The 18,446-nt window shown below is 25.1% G+C and overlaps 5 protein-coding genes across 5 annotated transcripts; 2 read left to right on the plus strand and 3 right to left on the minus strand.

Moving 5' to 3' along the window:
- Positions 1 to 1,187: 1,187 nt before the first annotated feature.
- Phum_PHUM288220 (uncharacterized protein) lies at positions 1,188 to 2,817 on the plus strand (the record flags this gene model as incomplete). Its single annotated transcript, XM_002426928.1, has 3 exons — positions 1,188 to 2,306; positions 2,391 to 2,521; positions 2,613 to 2,817. The coding sequence occupies 3 exons, from the start codon at positions 1,188 to 1,190 to the stop codon at positions 2,815 to 2,817; spliced, it is 1,455 nt and encodes a 484-aa protein (XP_002426973.1).
- Positions 2,818 to 3,304: 487 nt separating this feature from the next.
- Phum_PHUM288230 (Purple acid phosphatase precursor, putative) lies at positions 3,305 to 5,279 on the minus strand (the record flags this gene model as incomplete). The annotated part of the gene is made up of 6 exons (XM_002426929.1): positions 3,305 to 3,490; positions 3,571 to 3,885; positions 3,959 to 4,136; positions 4,444 to 4,750; positions 4,824 to 5,072; positions 5,249 to 5,279. 6 exons carry the CDS (start codon positions 5,277 to 5,279, stop codon positions 3,305 to 3,307), a joined length of 1,266 nt encoding a protein of 421 aa, XP_002426974.1.
- Positions 5,280 to 6,067: 788 nt separating this feature from the next.
- Phum_PHUM288240 (uncharacterized protein) lies at positions 6,068 to 8,044 on the minus strand (the record flags this gene model as incomplete). The annotated part of the gene is made up of 7 exons (XM_002426930.1): positions 6,068 to 6,290; positions 6,370 to 6,533; positions 6,626 to 6,756; positions 6,841 to 7,020; positions 7,177 to 7,459; positions 7,537 to 7,640; positions 7,885 to 8,044. 7 exons carry the CDS (start codon positions 8,042 to 8,044, stop codon positions 6,068 to 6,070), a joined length of 1,245 nt encoding a protein of 414 aa, XP_002426975.1.
- Positions 8,045 to 9,464: 1,420 nt separating this feature from the next.
- Positions 9,465 to 10,816, minus strand: Phum_PHUM288250 (class A rhodopsin-like G-protein coupled receptor GPRmtn, putative; the record flags this gene model as incomplete). Its single annotated transcript, XM_002426931.1, has 6 exons — positions 9,465 to 9,705; positions 9,781 to 9,934; positions 10,003 to 10,130; positions 10,200 to 10,370; positions 10,459 to 10,599; positions 10,734 to 10,816. The coding sequence occupies 6 exons, from the start codon at positions 10,814 to 10,816 to the stop codon at positions 9,465 to 9,467; spliced, it is 918 nt and encodes a 305-aa protein (XP_002426976.1).
- A 2,616-nt stretch (positions 10,817 to 13,432) lies between these two features.
- Phum_PHUM288260 (Hormone-sensitive lipase, putative) lies at positions 13,433 to 16,704 on the plus strand (the record flags this gene model as incomplete). Its single annotated transcript, XM_002426932.1, has 11 exons — positions 13,433 to 13,553; positions 13,635 to 13,845; positions 14,047 to 14,233; positions 14,323 to 14,545; positions 14,642 to 14,832; positions 14,938 to 15,103; positions 15,199 to 15,321; positions 15,419 to 15,607; positions 15,696 to 16,246; positions 16,327 to 16,452; positions 16,543 to 16,704. The coding sequence occupies 11 exons, from the start codon at positions 13,433 to 13,435 to the stop codon at positions 16,702 to 16,704; spliced, it is 2,250 nt and encodes a 749-aa protein (XP_002426977.1).
- Positions 16,705 to 18,446: the final 1,742 nt, after the last annotated feature.

An 18,446-nucleotide genomic window follows, 5' to 3' on the forward strand; every position in this document is an offset into this window, starting at 1 on the left:
CGCATGAAACTGAAATTGTGAAAATTCATTATTAGTATTTGATAAAATGCAAACAAAAACTATTTGGAATTTTATTGTACAAATTAATAAGTTGTCGAAATGACATTTAACTTTTTATTTAAAAAATTTAAGTAATGGTTCTTGGTTACTTTTAAATAAAAAAATCATTTAAAATTTAATTATATAAAGACTTTAAAGATAAAACAATTTTATTTTTTAATGCAGTAAAATAGGTAACCCTAATATGAGTACACAACTGTCAGTAAAAGATTTATAATAAAAAAATTGTAACATTTTTCTGAAAGTATTTTAAAACTTATAAACACGTAAATATATATTTACGTGTTTTCGTTTTTTTTACAACGTATCAATTTATTTTATCAGACATGTAAATTACTAACGAAGACAATAATTAAAACTAGTTGAAATATATTGTATCGAAAACATTTTTGGAAATTATTAGGATGTCTGTTTAAAAAACGAAAAAATTTTATTTTTTTTTAATAAATTGCAAAATTAATTAACTAGTTATTTCATAATAAATTAGCTAAAGTAAATAAGTGATATCTAACCTTGGTAGAAATTAGGAATGCTTCCGCATGTTATTTAATTATTAAATCTTTTGTGATTTTTTTTGCAAATAGTACTATTTATTATTAATGTAAATAAAAAATATAATTACGATAAAACATGGAACTAAAACATTACTTTTTATATTAAAATATGACTCATTACACAAACAAATCACTGTAACAAAATTAATGAAACATGATATTATGATTAAATTGTACCGAGTTTAGAAGGCAGTGAACTTAAAATTCCAGTTTCTATAGATAAATATTTAATTTTTTATAACAAACTTAAAATACTTATACATTTTTTGTCAATTTAAAAAAAAAAAAATCTTTAAAAATTATTTAATTATTACCTATATAATATATTATTTAAAACTTAATAAAATTATATTTTGTCATAATTTTTCCTAATTTTTTAAGTATAGCCTCACTTACATTTTTTTCTCACTCTTTTAAGTTGAGCTCTATGAAAATTATTTTTTTTTTTTTTTTTTACAAATGGTGGTGTTTTTATTTACGTTTTAATAATGATTAACTTTTCGTTACTTTAATATTTTTAACTCGGAAAAAACTTGAATTTTTTATGCTTTTATAAATATATGTATATATACAATGTTTAAATTACGACTTCTTAATGCTACTATACAAAAAATTATTAATTTAAATTTTAATAATAATTCAAAATTATGGTTAAGTTCGGTTAATAATTCGTACAATTTATTAAATCCTGTAGTCAAGCATGAGTATCTTTTGCTCTCTAATAAAATAATACAAGATTATTCAAATTTAAATAATAATATTCCTTGGAATGAAATAAAAAATGAAATATTTACAGCTTGCGGTCAAATTAATTCTAATTTTGATTATTCTCATTCTTTAATTTTAAATTCTCTTGGACATTTTAAAATGATTGATTTCACAGTGTCTTATTATAAATATTTAACGTGCGATTATAGTAAAACTATACCTGTTTCAGAATGTTATAAAGTAATGTCAATATTGGCTAAAGATGAAAAAAAATCTGGACAATATAATGATTGTCTCCATCACATTTACAGTACAATTAAACCTCATATGAGTGAAAATCCATTAATTTTTTTACAAACTATTATAGTTTTCGGTCATTTAAATGAATCTTATTTAAATGAACTTAAAGAAATTTTTTACAATAATGATAATCTCAATAGTAGTTCCATACTTAATTATTTAGTGAGTACAAACTTTGAATATGATGCGAAAGAATCATGGAGTTTAATAAAAAAACATTCGTTATTAATTAATAATAAAATTCTCGAAGCATATTTAAATTACTGTCAAAGAATGGCAGAAAATAATAAATTTCATGTTTCTTTAATTTCTGACCTGATTTCTTACTGCCATGAAAATTCACAATTTTTACCAGATCCATTATTATTCGAGTCTTTAACTTCTTTAGTAAATATATTAAATGAAAGGCATAACTTGAAATGGAGTGTTAAAATAACATCTGTTAGCAATACAGGATTTTGTTCTCAATGTAAATCAAATATTGGTAAGGCAGACATAACGATGGATGAATTAGAAAAATTAAAAAAATATTTTATTTCAAAAGTTTTTATCGGAAGAAATATCAATATTAATTCTACGGATAAAGAGTTGAACAGATTTTTACATTTTTTAAAAAAAACTGATCCCTACGATGTTGTCATAGACCATTTAAATATAAAATATTTACAATCGAAGAATTTGAAGGTAATGAAAAATCTAGTAATTAATATAAATAATTAATTAATAATACCAGTGCTAAAAAATAATTCTACATTTTTAAATGTTTAGGTTTCAAACTTAATACAATATTTTGAAAAACAAAATAAAAAAATTTTGTTCATCACTAGAAAACATACTTCAAATGAGATAAAAGAAATTTGCAATTCAAATCATTGTCAATATTATTACACAGATAATTTGTAAGTAAAAAAAAAAAAAAAAATTTTTTTCTTAAAATTAGTTTTTTGATTTTTTCGAACCGAGACTCTCATGATTCGTTTTTATTTACAGAAGTTCTGATGATCTCTTTACTATTTATGCAGCAATGCAAAAAGATTTAAACACTTATTTTTTTTCAAAAGATTTTTTAAAATCTCATAGTTCACTTATTGATGATTCGAAATTAAAAAATGTATTTATAAAATGGCAATGGTCTCATCAGTATACTGCTATTCAATCGAATAAAATTGTAAGTTTTTATAGTTTTGCATCATAAAAATCATATTTCTGTTCTTTTTTTTATCTACATACAACTTTATTATCACAATCGACAATACCTGTATTTATTTTCAGATGCCACCGAAAACACATTCCTATTTGCCTTATGTTACTAAAAGTATTGACACAGAAACAGAGGAAAGTTATTGTTGGCATATACCAGTTGATTCAAATATAAATTATAGGTTTGGAAACATAAACAATTTAAAATGGATATGTTTGAGTGCCGAAAGTCAAAAATAATAAAATTTTTATACAATAATTTTTATTATAAATTATACCTTATTAAATATATGTATATTTATTCTTTGTTAAAAAGTGTTCAAATTTTTTTAATTAATAATCATCATCATCATCATCATCGTTAAAATAACAAAAAAGTTTTTTTAAGGTAATTCTTACCTAATCATTTTATTATTATTATTATTGTAAGTACATTAAAGTATTGAGTTTAACAAAAAGAAACTATTAAAAGTAATTAAATTTTAAAGTTGATCTTTAATTAACCAAAAAAAATCAATAACTTTACCACCTTTGGTTGTAGAAATTTGTTCTAAGCGTAAATGCGTTCCATTAACGATAGTAAGAACCGTATAACTATTATCATTATTATAAAACGGAAATCGATCTTGACGGATGTTCGAAGCAACTTCGGTTCCGCTTATCATACCCTAAAAAACAAACAATAAGAAGACATTTTTGTGTGTTTTATTCAATTTGGAAAAGTTTTTCAAGTGAAATAATTACGTACAGCGGCGCCGGTTATGACATGAATACAAGCTTTTGGATTTTTATACGGTTCGCAATAACTTCCGTTATAAACTTTATTTTTGTAAATAGGCCATGTACGTTCGTAATAGTGCATGTGTCCGGAAAACATAATGTCTACTTTGTTCTCGTGAAATAAATTTTCCAAATCGTACACACGGGAATTCATAACGCAACATTTTAATATATTCGAATCGTAAGAACAATCTTCATTTGTATCCGAACTGCAATACATTGGACGATGACCCAAAACGAATATCCAAGGTTGGCGGTTCCGATTTTCGGACGATGAAGCTTTCTAATCAAACAAACATAAAGTATTTATTAACAGTTTTCAAACGTTAATCAATAAAATTTTATGGCGACGATACCATTAGATCCTTTTTCAACCAATTAAACTGTGTCATTATCGAATCGGAACCATATTCTAGAAAGTAATAAACTTCGGTGGAAAATGAAATAAAATGAGCCGGTCCCAAATTGATGCTGTAAAATAAACCGTCACTTTCTCCCGGCATTGTAAATTTGTTCTTATAGTGTGAAAAATTACTGAAAATGAAACAAAATTAAAAAAAATAATGATAATAATGTTGATAATAATAGGATAGTAAAACGTTTTTTTTTTTTTTTTTTTTTTTTTTTTATCAATTTTTTATGCAAGTTGTAAAGTAAATGGGAATATATATATATATATATATGATTTTTTGTCCTTAAACTTAATTTGTTTTATGTCACCTGCTGCAAATAAGTAGACGCCGTGGCGGTTAAACTCTCTCAACCCGATAATCCGCCACATTTAAATTTTGCTATGTCATTCTCAATCAGAATTTTCATGACTGCATGACTTAAAACGTACTAAGCTTGTTCGTGATTTCCCACTATTGTCATGTAAGGTACTGAGGTTGCTATGGGCTGTATCATTCTCAAAAATTCATCTCCGACCAAACCATCCAACGAATCCATATTATAGGCAATATCTCCAACGTGAAAAATAGCATTTACTTCGTTCTCCATTATTTCTTTTTGAAGAAAAGGAACAATGGCGGCACCTTTCCAACCCATATCTCCGAATATAATTATTCGAGGAGACCAATTCACGTCTTCTGGCACTGTTTTAAATACGTATTGTTCGGAAAATCCATTTTGACTTCCACAACGATAACCTGTAATAAATAAATAATGATTAACGGTTATAAATAAATTGAACGGTTTAAAAAAAATTTAATTTGTATTTACCGTATAAGGTTTGAGGTATTAAATGAGATAAAACAACTCTGTGAATGTAACGAATGGTGCCTCTTTGTCCTCCATCAATAAATTTTTGTGATAATCCTTTTGCTTGATTTGTAAGACCTTCCAGTAAAGTACCATACCAAACGATGGAATTTCTGGTAGGATAAAAAGTTACCCATGTAACCACTATTTCCTGAGGATATTTTCCAAATGATAAATGAATTTGTTCAGGCCAGATGACACCATGAACATCTGTACCAAATATTTTTATTAATAGAAAAACAATAACCAGGTAACGATTGGGACGTACATGACGAGGTAAACAAATTTTTATTATTATGCATAAATATTTGAAAAATTCAAAAGAAAAATAATAAAAAATATTTATTAATGATGTCCTCCTTATTTGCATTTTAATATTTATTTACTTTTCAACAGGTTTTTTTTTTGAACTTTCATTTTTGAAACAATGGAATCTTCAATTCACAAGTATTTTTATAAATAATTTCTTTTTTTTTTTTTTTCTCTCTAATTAATTAATTAATTATAATAAATGTTATTTATTTATAACTATATAGATCTTAATTATTTATTGTTTATTTGAAAATTATTATTGATTTTTTTTATGCTTTTGTCATTTCAAAAAAAAAAAAAAATAGACAATAATTTTATTGGAACCAAATTAGTTCTATATCACAATTTTTTAATTGTTAATTTTGTACCTTAATAAATTATTTTATTTAGAATATTATTAAAATATTCTTAAAGTTATTATTTATAAAAAAAATTTCTTTTTAAATGAATTCGAGAATTTCTAATCTTTTCATTCACTCATTCAGAATATTTCATTCTTGAACAAAAAAAAAATTTTTTTTTATTATAAAACAATAAAATTTAAAACAAAATTATAAAACATATTTAAATAAAAACTTATTTATTAATTATTATTCTTGTTAAAAAAAATATACCTTAAAAGGTACAATGTTAGGAATGTGTGTGTGTGTGTGTGTGTGAATGTGTGTGGAAAAAGTCAATGTTGCCAAGTTGTTACAATAAATGTAAAAAAAAATTTTTTTTTTTGAGAAATTTTATAAAAAATTATTTATTATGTGTTTTTATTTTTTTTCTTTTTAAAGATGATTTATACTTTGATATTAACGTCAACTAAAATTATTGACGAAATATACGTAAATTAAAAAAAATATATTATTATTATTATTATTCCATTAATTATTAAAAATTAAACTCTATACACTTAAATTGATGCACTGTGGACTTTTTCTTCTTTTTTTAAAATCGTTTATGTTCATCGTCACCTGTTCGATTCGGACAGTTTGAGGAGTTTTACTTGTTTTTGATATAATTGGACAACTTTCACCATTTTCCGTCAATTCCAACCTCATGTTTAAAGAATACAAATTGACAAGATATGTTAATTGCTCTCTCTCTTCTTGGCTCATCGGATGAAGTCTAAAATTGACATAAATTTATGGTTTTTACTTTCCTCTCGGTTAAAAACGTTTATTAACAAACATTTAAAAAAACATACTTGAGAGTCAATTGTTCGCAATCTTGAAGGAATTTCGATAACTTTTCATTGGCAGATGTTAACACTGAAAACCCTGGCCTTTCTGTACGAACCCTTCTCCTTCCACCACGAATTTCTCTCGCTCCAAAATTTCCTTTAAGCCATTCAACTCTTTCTTTATAAGCCTAAAGTTTATTCGCATGTTCATCATTATTAGTTAACAATACAAAATTATAAATTTTTACATTTGAACTTTTTATGAAAGTGTTTAACTTACCTGAGTTGTATCTGTTGACATATGTTCTAAAGATCTGTTTAATATTGTTTGAAGAGCTGAATCTTCCGGTTCTAAATCTGTATCTTCATCTCTTCTTGGATCTCCAAAACAATCAGATTGTTCGTCATCTCCTGAAAAAAAAAAAAAAAAAAAAAAAAACATTACAGACTTGCTCATGAACTAATACATAGTTTATTACACTTCAAGCATTTTACCTTCTCTCCCTTCATCATTTGTAAAAACTCCTGCATCACTTTCAGAACTTGATAAACTTGAGCTACTCATTAAATCCTTGTCCAATTCCATAGCTTCTTTATGCAATCTAGAAGACATAGGCAAACTATTTCCCATTTCAAAATCGAGACATTTGTCTCGTGATGATCTTTTTCTTTTTCCTATTAAAATGTCAAATCTAAAATAAAAAATAAAATAATTAATAAAAGGTTTATCACAAAAATTAATAATAATAATAATTAAAAATAAAACAAACCTTTCATTGTTACTGGCCGTAAAGTTTTTCAAAACTTTCTTTTTTTTTGCATTTTTAATACCGCTTGGACCGGCTGCTGGCAAGACATTTCTACTAACTAATTGGAACATAAAGCTTGGCCTTTGAATTCTACCTATTGCTTTCGGTGAGCTGGAAAGAATCATTTGATTGTCAACATTGTCAGTATCCATTCTTTTCATTTTTCTTTTGCGTCTTGTGCCAGTTCGGAATGGAGAAAAATTTTCATTAACAGAGTCTGATTCAAAATTTTGATTCTGATGAAAATGAGATGCTTTTTTCTGTAATGGATATGGAAGCAATCGTCTTTGAGAATTTGTTGAAACCTAAAAAATTCAAATCAGTATAAGAATTAGTTAGTCGAAAATAATTGTAATCACATTTTAAGGTACGCTAGTCTAACCTCATCTGAATCACTTTGTAAAAAACTAGAAAATTCTTTGCCTTTTGCATAAATTCTTTCACTAATGGAATCATCACTATGAGTTGTCCTTTGATTTGTAAGTGCTGAAATTAAATTAACAAACATAATTTTTTAGTATTTTTCTTTAATGATGATAAAAATGTATATTTAAATTATAATTTTGGTTCGTTAGGTTCTAAGTGGGGGTTATATTTTTACTGAGTTCACTTCAACTACTTTATAAGTTATTTTCAAATTTCACGCCGATATTCTTCTTAACTTTCCCTGTTTCAATCATAACGTTTCAATATGTTAAAAAAATTTTATCATCAGATAGTATAAACCCACCTATGTTCCCTGTTGATCTAGTTCTTCTGCGAACTCCAACCTTAATTCTAACAGAATTAGGGCAAGAGGTTTCTTCTAATGCTTGTGTCAGGTCATGAACTAATGCATCCATTTTAACCCTTAATTCAGCTGGCATTTGCTTTAAAATTCGTCCCTCCATTGTCAAAACCTTATTTAAACCTTAGCTTAAACCCTACTGTGATTAATTTCTAATGTAAGAACGCGGTTGTCGGTACTGTTACACTTTGTTCGTCCAATGTGGCACATATAATAGCCTGTTAATAAATTATCTGGCATACTTTTTGCTGAAAAAAACTCACACAACAAAAGTATTTAAAATCAATAATGATACGTAAAAACTTATAACGGTTACAGAAAATATAATTTTAAATAATAATAACAAAACATCACTGTTTTGAAAAAATATATATTTTTACTCTAAAATCAAGTTGTATATATTTATATTGCAATTGTATGCCATTGCTAAATTTTTATTCGGTAGAGACCTCTAGTAGCAGGTTATCAAACTAAATATGACTTTGAAAATATTAACAAATATGAATGGTCATAACATTTTCAAACTTAATATTGAAATTTAACGAACATTTTGTTTTAAAAAATTCATTTCTCTTTTGATAATTACTTTATTATTAATTAATGCGAACCTACTCTAGCAAAAGTAATCGTAGTTTTCTTGCTGTTAAAAGTCAAAAATACAAATTGTGCTGCGAAATATTTAAACTTATTTAAACTTAATTTTTTTTTTTAACGGTAATTACATTGAGTTCTCTAACAACAACAAAAAAACGTTTAATATTTAATTAAATTAATTAAATATTATTTCAAATTATCCTTAATTCAAAAAAAAGGTTCCGTAAAAATAAAAATAAATTTCACTTACAATCGATACTTGAGTAAATATTTATTCAAAAAAAATTTATTTTATTATATATTTTTTTATATATATAATCTTATCAATGTTTACATAAAACTAACATAAATAAAAAATTAATCATAAATATATATTTTTTTTTTTTGGGGTTATTTAACATCCTATTACAAAATAATTAATATTTAAAACGACCTAAAGAAAAAAACTCTTTTTTAAATATATTTTCATAATAATAATAATAAATTTACAGTCTTTTTTATATTAAAAAAATATTTGAAAAAAAAAAAATCAATTTTTATTTTTTAATGCGTTTAACGTTATTTGAGTATTTGATAAAATTGTTTTATTCGAACCATCCTTTGATTTCTCTGTAATAAATTTAAAAAATTATTTATTAAATTTTTTAATTAAATTATTATTATTATTAATTTGATTGATCACGTGGGGTACTTTTACCTGCATAACTACTGTGATTGTTATGAATTGATGTTGGACTATATGCTTTTCTACAAAATAAAACCGTCATGTAAGCTTGCCTATATTGACTATTCATAATAACATAAATAATGGGATTAACGCAAGAACTAAAATATAATAATATATATCCCATAACGTGAAAACCTAAAATTTAAATATAAAAAAAAATTTCTTAATAAAAATTACACATAAATCCGTTTCCGACTCAATTTTATAGATTAATAATACCTGGATATTTAACATCCTTATCGGTAACTTTAACAATTGTTATTGGTAAATAACAAAATAAATAACTTAAAAAAATAACCAAAACCATTTGAGTGATTCTCCATTCGTTTCTTCTTACTTTCAATAATTTTATTTCTTCTTTTTTTTTATTCAGTTGTTGATTTCCTTCGTTGTTGGCTACGCAATATTGATCGACAGCATGTTTACGTATTCTTAATTCTGAGCTGGAAAGAAATCAGCCATTTATTATGTATGAAAAAAAAAAAGTTTAAGGTATTTTCTTCTTGTTGTTTACATACCTTCGTACCACCCAAAATATTCTTGCATAGCAACAACATATGGCAATGCATGGTATTAAAAATGCAATTATAAATAAAGGGGTTTTAGCCGAACGTCCATTTTCATCAGGTATTATTGAACACGTTCCCAATTTCATATCCTTTCCAAATTTACCTAAATGCAAAAATTTTATTAATAAAATTGTTTTTTTTTTTTTACGATTAAAAAGGGTAAAAGCTCACCCCATATTCCAAAAAGTGTAGGTAATATCATTCCATAACTTAAACTCCAGCACAAAACTATCATGACTGCTATGTATTTCGTTTTGTATATTCTGTTGTACGAACTGTAATGTGCTATCATGACGTACCTGTAAAATAAATTACTTTAACGGTTACGTAAAAAAAAAAAAAAAAATTTAAAGGAGTGTAGGTCGTACCTATTTATCGTGATCATGGCTATCGAAAGAAGGGAAACACCTATGTTACCATATCTTAAAAATGGAAATAAGGTACAAAGTAAAGGTCCATGAATCCATCCTCCGTGAATAAAACGTGAACTGCTGAATGGAAGAACAAAAAGGCAAAAAATAAAATCAGCGACGCAAAGACTGTAAAAAATAAATAAATAAATTAATTAATTAAAAATTATTAAAAAAAAATTCGTCGTTCATTTTTTTTAAATATTTATGGTTTCACCTCATTATAAAAGTTGATGCGACGTTACGTATTTTCGGACATTTTATCAATGCTAAAATGGTTAATAAATTTCCAATAACACCTGCTACCATAATAATAACGGTTACGACAGCAGCAAATGTGAGTAACTCACGAGAAAATCTGTAAAGAAGAAAAAAAAAAAATAATATAATGACCGTTAATAAAAGACATAAAAATTGCGAGTTTTTCTACCACTACTTACCGTTATTTAACGAAAAAAAATAAATATAAAAAAAAAAAAAATTTTTATATACCTGGACAACTCGACGTCGACGATAATTGAAGTTTTGTTGACATGAACATTTTCAAGTTCATTTGATGATATCGTGTAATTCATATTAAATACAATTAAAATTCCCCTCTTCCCGAGGGATTATTAATTAATTGTCCTGTAATAAAAATAAAAAAAAAATTTTTTACTATTACTACTAACATAACAATAAATCATTTTTGAAAATTTATCATTTCGTTGGAAAAACGTTTTACGTTTTTTGTGGTTTTCCTTTTCCCCCCCCTTCCCCTCCCTCTCCCCCCATCTTAACCACATAATATTTGTAAAAAAAAAATTAATTATTGATAATTTTAAAAGCTTTGATTCATATTTTTTTTAAAACGAGTCATTAACATTTAATGACTAAATTATTAAAACATATTTTAAAAAAAAATTTATTTGTTAATGTCAACTTTCCAAAAAAAAAAAAAAATTATTATTTTAAATAAAATAATGATTTATTACAAATAAAAAACAATATATATATGCAAGTTAACTTATTTTTAAAACATTTAATAATAATAATAATAATGATTTGTTTAAAAAAAAAAAAAATTTACAGTCGAGACATTAAATTTTATCTCAATTAACAAAAAGTTTTCTGTGCTTCCGTCAATGAATTGATAAAAAATAATTATTTTATTACAATCGACGTTTATTTATTATAATATATAATATTTAATAAAAATTAATAAATAAAAAAAATTTCTCTTTTATTCTTACCAATTAAAAAGTTTTTTTTTAAATATAAATAAAATACCGGTCCTGCGACACACAAACAGTAGCAACAACAGTAAAAAACAAATCGTTAATTAAAAAAAATTTAAAATCACATACACGCATAACACACACACATGCACACACACACACACATACATACACGCACTTGTTTAATAATAATAACAAAAAGAAGAAGAGTAAATATTTTTTTTATTAAAAAATCATTCAGTCATCCAGTGAATGATGAAACACCCTAACTAATCTCTTGTATAGACCAAGCATGGATTTCATGGGATCCCATATGCGTTCAATGAGTGTCAAGACCGCGCAACTGATTGATATTATCAAAAAAAATTTATTTCTTCGTTTGATTTATGTAAAAGGGAGGCGAGAGACATCCACATATTCACTTGTTCTTAACTGAAGTTTTTAATTAATTTAATTAATCATTATAAAAAAAAAAAAAAAAAATTTATTTATAATAACTCTGAAAGAAAAAATTACTTTTTTTTTGGTAAAAACGTTTCCCCCCTCCCTCCCCCCTACCTCCCTGCTACCCTTATTTCATGTCGAATTTTTGAAAATAAATTTTTCAATATTGTCTTCATGTTAAAAAAATTCCCATGAAAAATGGCCGTTATTGCAAAAAGTAAACCTTGTGTAATTTTTATAAAGAAATTTTCAATAAGAGTAATAATAATTATTTAATTCGATTGCGTTTTGAATTGTTTATATTTTTTTTTTATCGTTTAAAAGAGTTTATCAAAAAGAAAACAGCAAAAACAAAAAAAAACGAAAAAACAGGCTAGAAATTTTATTAGGTCGATTATTAAGATTGGACGTTAAACAAAATGAGGATGTATGGTCGACCCTCATCCAATTTTTTATCCCACCTTTTTTTAAATAATAATTACTAATGTCACAACTTTGAACAATTTAAAATTTCTTAAAAATGATTAATTGGGTTTGTGGCTAACAATAAATTTTTTCTTTTTTTAAATGCGTTGCTCGTTTAAAAAAAAATAAATAAATAAAATATTACATACATTTTATGGTTAAGCTACGCCATGACAGAAATTCAATATGTCCGTTCATCCTTCTACGAATTGATACATTCGTTGACGGTTACATTTTAAAAATCGAATTCTAGCAATTAATGGTTTCGTATACGATTTTTCCCCTCGTCTTCCTTCTTGACATATATTTATAAAACTTTGATAAGAACCAATGTGTTTTCCCCTCTCGTTTTCGTTTGCAAATGTATCATACATTTTATTTACTACTTAGGTTTAACCCAAATTTTTTAGATTTTCTGTAAGTAAAACCAAGTTTGTGTGTAAAACTTATTGAGTGATTTCTTATTTTAAAAAAAAAAAAACTGGAATGTTTAATTATTGATACAGATTGTGTTTTTTACAAACAAAAAAAAAACAAAAAAAGTTAAGTTTTTTTTACCGTTTTGTGTAAATAATAATAATAAATAATAAGAGTTTCAATAAATAAAAATTTTGTCGTTCGAAAAAAAATTTGAATTTGTCAAAATTACGGTTGGTACAAGTTTGGTTTTTTATAATTGTAGCAAAAAAGTAAATTGCACGAATTACCGGAGCAAATAACGTCAAAGTTGTCATTTTTTTGCTGACATCTAAAGATTCTTTTGTTTGACATTTACAATGTTTTAAATTTTCTGTTATAAAATAACTTGCCAATGGTTCAAAAATTGTGGGTTAACACATATTTAATTTACAACACGATTAAAAAAAAAATCGTTTAATTATTTTTAAAAAATTTTTAATTGTTTCAAATGAATTTTTAACGTTTTTTATTTTTTAATCTCTCGTTTTTTTTCATTAATAAATTTTTTCAGATGGTTATAATTGGGTTTTCTGACAAATTTCTATAGATTATTATTTATTATTAAATTCCGAAATGTGAAAAAATTATTATTTTAAGCTCAGCAGAATGGAAGAACCATTTGGAAATGCATACATTGATGAATTATTACACATTTGCTCAAAAAATGCTGAGCATTATGAAAAAGACATTTCAGAATACGGTCAGAGAATGGTGTTGGGTTTCATAGGTACCTTAAATTTTTTTTTTAATATTCCTTTCTACATATTTATCTGTCATTTTATAAAATTTATGTTATTTAAATTTTTAGGTATAATTGATCATGTAAATTTAATTGTACCTTTGGTAAATAATATCAAGGAAGTAATGTCAGATTTTGATTTTGATGAAAAAACTCCTGGAAATGGATACAGAAGTTTTGTTGCTGTAGTGCATTCCAGTTTTAAACATGCTTTCGAATTGTCTAATTACATAGCAGCTAATAAAGATTCTATAATTTTTCGTAAAGGATTTTATGTCAAGTGAGTATTTTCTTCCATTACAAAAATTTGACCTTCAACAAAAATTTTAAAAATGTTTTATGAATGTCGATTTGTCGAAAAGTCAATGAATTTATATTTGCTTACAAAAAAAATATTTATTATTTAGATTAAACAGTATTTACTCTTATTTATTTTGTGCTAATGTTAAATACTACAAATAATTTTATTTAAATTTTTTAGAGAAGTAGAAGCCATTTCTCGTTTAATTGCTTCCTTGTTGTCTTGCCTTAAATATTTAGAAATATTATTAAGCTGGAGCAATACTGGAGATTTATTTCCTTCTGCTGAGCATTTTTCCGATATTCTCATTCAACAATCTGAAAATATAAATCAGTTTGCTTTTTATGGGAGATGCATGGGTATTCAGGTTGAAATAAAATATATAATTGAATGATTTAATTATGATTTTTTTTTGTTACAAATTCAAGGTTTACAGTAATATTATTTTAATTATAGTTTTGCTCTTCTGTTCAACCGGTATTAAAATTTATTTCAATATTTATGGCATCATTTAGTGAAATATATTACAATTTTGGAGGGTTTTCAGCCAAAGCTTTAAGCTTATTTTCTGGTAGTAAATTTTTAATAGACCCTGAACTTAGGGCACAAAGAATTGTTAATATATCACAAAATGCAAGCATTGATTTTTGCAAATCATTTTGGTTTTTAACTGAATCTGGTAAGTTTAATATGTTATATACAAAATTTAGAAAGTAGTTCACTAAAAAATTTTCACTTATTTCAAAAATGGTAATGCATGATTTTTTTTTTTTAGAGCTCATGAAAAAAATCCCTGATTTCATATGTCGCAGTTTAGCAATCAACCATCAAATTAAAATCCCTTCAGAACCTTTATCCATTTTGAATTTAAATGGAGAAGAAATTGAAATTCCAATACCTTCATCACACATACCCGTAAATTCAATCCAAGTAAGGTTACTAAGCAGAAGCAGAAGACAGGGAATGGTAAGGTTTCCACGATGATCCGTTTAGTGTTTTAAAAGCAAATTTAAATTTGCAATAATCACTATTAGTTTTTTAAAAAATATTTTAATTAGATTTAAAATTTAGAATTATGGAACGTCGGATGGTAATAAAAAAGGAAAATTCAATCCACCATCGAAAAGTTTAATTTTGCATTGTCACGGAGGAGGTTTTGTTGCTCAATCATCTAAAACTCATGAAGTGTACCTGAGGGATTGGGCTAACGAATTAGATGTTCCTATTATTTCAGTTGGTAATTGAGCATTGTCCTTATTCACATGTGTAAAACAAATTATTCTCTTTTCCCGCCACTAATGCACTCTTAATAACATGAGACAATTTTTCCAGATTATTCTTTAGCTCCAGAAGCTCCTTTTCCAAGAGCATTAGAAGAAGTTTTTTATACGTATTGTTGGATTTTAAAAAATTCTCATTTATTGGGTTCAACAGGAGAAAATATTATATTAGCTGGTATGTGAAAAAAAAACAAATCTTTAAATGGTGCCGAAGACATTTAGTTTTTTAAAATGAATTTTTTTTTTTTTTTTTTTTTTTTGGGGGGGATCAGGAGATTCCGCTGGCGCGAATCTTATATTAGGAACTACATTAAAATCAATTGAGTATAACATAAGAAAACCGAGCGGTCTTTTCGTTGCTTACGTTCCAGTTATTGTGTCTTCCACTCCATCACCATCAAGGTTACTGTGCTTGATGGATCCTTTATTGCCTCTTGGTTTTTTACTTCGATGTTTAAAGGGTATTCACGATTATTCTCTTTTATATTTTACCTCAAATTCAAAAAAAACCTGATTGATTGTGTTGTGAACCTGTTTAATGATTTTTAGCGTATGCGTGCCCGGATTTCGAGGTAGATCAAAAAGGCGTACCTACCGCCGAAGAATACAATAATAAAATTCATTCGGACGGGACATCGACGACCTGTGATAAAAAATTAGTCTGTGACATTGAAAATTCCGATAGTAGTAGTAGTGGTAGTAGGGGTAGGAGGGAAAAAGAATTTTACGAATGCGTCGTTTCGAATGAAAATTACACGTTGGAAAAAAATTCAGAAGATTGGGAAGAAGAGAAAAAATTAAACGAAGCCAACATAATATTAAATTCTAGCATGACCGGAAGTCAGAAAAGAACGATGATGATGAATGAAAATTCGGGGAGCACTTTGAATTTTTTCAAAAGGAAAATATCGGATTTCCTTGGGAATGCATTTTTCAAAACGGAAACGAAAAATTATTGTTTCGATAAAATGGATTTCATCGAATCCAATTATACGAATTCGTTGAAAAATTTAAAGTTTTCCGTACCGAAAGATCCCTATTTGAGCCCTTATTGGGCTCCCGATGATATGTTAAATCAACTCCCTCCCACCAGTATATGTGTAAATATTTCTTATTGTTTTAAAAACCTGGATTGAATCCCCTTAATTCCGTTAAAAAAATTTTTTTTTATATTTTTCAGAGCGTACAATTCGATCCTTGTTTAGACGATTGCGTAATGTTTGCAAAAAAATTAAAAAAATTAGGTATAACAGTGACTCTCGACATATTGGAAGGTTTGCCGCACGGGTTTTTAAATCTCTGTAAGGTACGATACCTCTTTTCACTCATCAATCAAAAGTCAAACCAAAAAGAAAAAGAAGGTACAATTCGTAATACTTATTTTATCAAATTTCAGATAAATAAAGAAGCCGAATCGGGATCAAAATTTTGCTTACAAAGAATAAAAGAATTGATAAACACAGGCGAAGGAAATTTAAATAATGGTAAAGATACGAGCACACCGTATAAAAATTACATAATTGATAATAAATCACAATCGATGATTGATTTTCAATGATGGGGAGGAAAAAAAAAAAAAACGAAGGAGGAAAGTTTACGATTGAATGTTGTGCCATTTTAAAATAATTGTACGGTCGAAATGTAGAAAGAAGAAGAAAAATGTTAAAAAATTATTTTTTAAATTTTGTAAATTTTTTTTTTTTTTTCGTTTTGTTTGCAATTAATTAATAACAAAAAAAAAAAAAAAGAAAAAAAATATTTTTACGTATTTAAAATTTAACTTTAACAGTATTAAATAATAATAATAATAATAAAAAACGTTAACCCTTAGAAAAAAAAAAAAAAAAAAAAAGTTTATTTAATTAATTAATGTAATAACAAACGATAGTATATATTATATATATATTATAATGAACTAACTTATTATTAGTATATTTTATAATTATGAAAACTAACACGATAGCAAAAATTTAAATAAAAAAAAAATATTTAAGCCTTTTTTTTTTGTTGGTTTTGTGCGTTGATTTGTTGATGGGTTTAAATGTGATGATATATTAAATATTAATATAAAAAAAAAGTGCAATTAAATTATATTGTTGTCATCACGTGATATATATATGAATACACGTGCTAAAAAAAAAAATGAATTTATTGTGATTTTTTCGTTTCGGTCGCTTTAATTAATATAAAATACGTATCTAAAATTTTTATTTATATTTATATTGTTGGAAATTATTATTATTATTATTATTATTTTTTTTATATAATTTTTTTTATTTTTATTTATTATTATAATTTTATATTTTTTTTTTATTTTTAGTTGGAAAAATTTTTTATGTTAAATAAATAAAAAGAAGGAGAAGAAGAAGAAATGAAATGAAAACAATAAAATTTTGAATGATTTTATAAATATATATATATATATATTTAATTAATCGTACCTTAAAGGTTGTGACTAATATTAATAATAATAATATGCATATATAAACAGAATCGTTTAATATTAATGCAGAAAAAAAAAAAAATTAGTTAGTTAGTTAGTTAGGTGAGTTTTTCATTTATAAAAGTATTTAGAATTTCAAGGTTGGGTCTAAGTGTAAATAATGGTAGATGCGCAATGACCTTCACACTCTCGACTTCGGAAGCTTTATCAATATTTTATAATTATAAAAAAAAAAATTATTTATTTATTTTTTATTTATTTTTATTTTTTTCCTCATTTCCACTGTTTTTTTTTTATTAAAATTTATTTTGTAATGACAATGCATTTGAAAGGGTTTAAAAATTTATTATTATTATTATTTTTTTTTTTTTTTTTAAGATTTCAATTATGTCAAAAAAATTAAGAGTCGTGATACCCACACAAATTTTCAAGGTAATAATAATAATAATAATAATACAACCAAAGACTTTACAATTTTACTCTTTACAACAACAACAACAACAACAAAAATTTTTTTTAAACGTGAATGAATATTATTATTATTATTATTTATTTGTTTTTTTTTTTATTCAAGTATACCTTAAGGTATAAAACATAGAGAACAAGGTTGTCAAATTTTTAAGTATAGAAGGATTTTTTTAAATAAAAAAAATTTCACCAACAAATAAAAAAAATTTTTTTATTATTATTTTCAATTATTTATTGTTTCCCCCCCCCAATATTTTTTATTTATTATTGATTAATATGGTTAAAAATTTAACTTTCTCTCTCTCTCTCTCTCTCTCTCTCTCTCTTTTATTATATATTTAAGACATGGAAAAAAAGTTTTTTTTTTTTTAAAGTAACACCTTTTTTTT

The sequence above is a fragment of the Pediculus humanus genome, genomic scaffold (assembly GCF_000006295.1).
Source record: "Pediculus humanus corporis 1103172107667 genomic scaffold, whole genome shotgun sequence".
NCBI lineage: Eukaryota > Metazoa > Arthropoda > Insecta > Psocodea > Pediculidae > Pediculus > Pediculus humanus.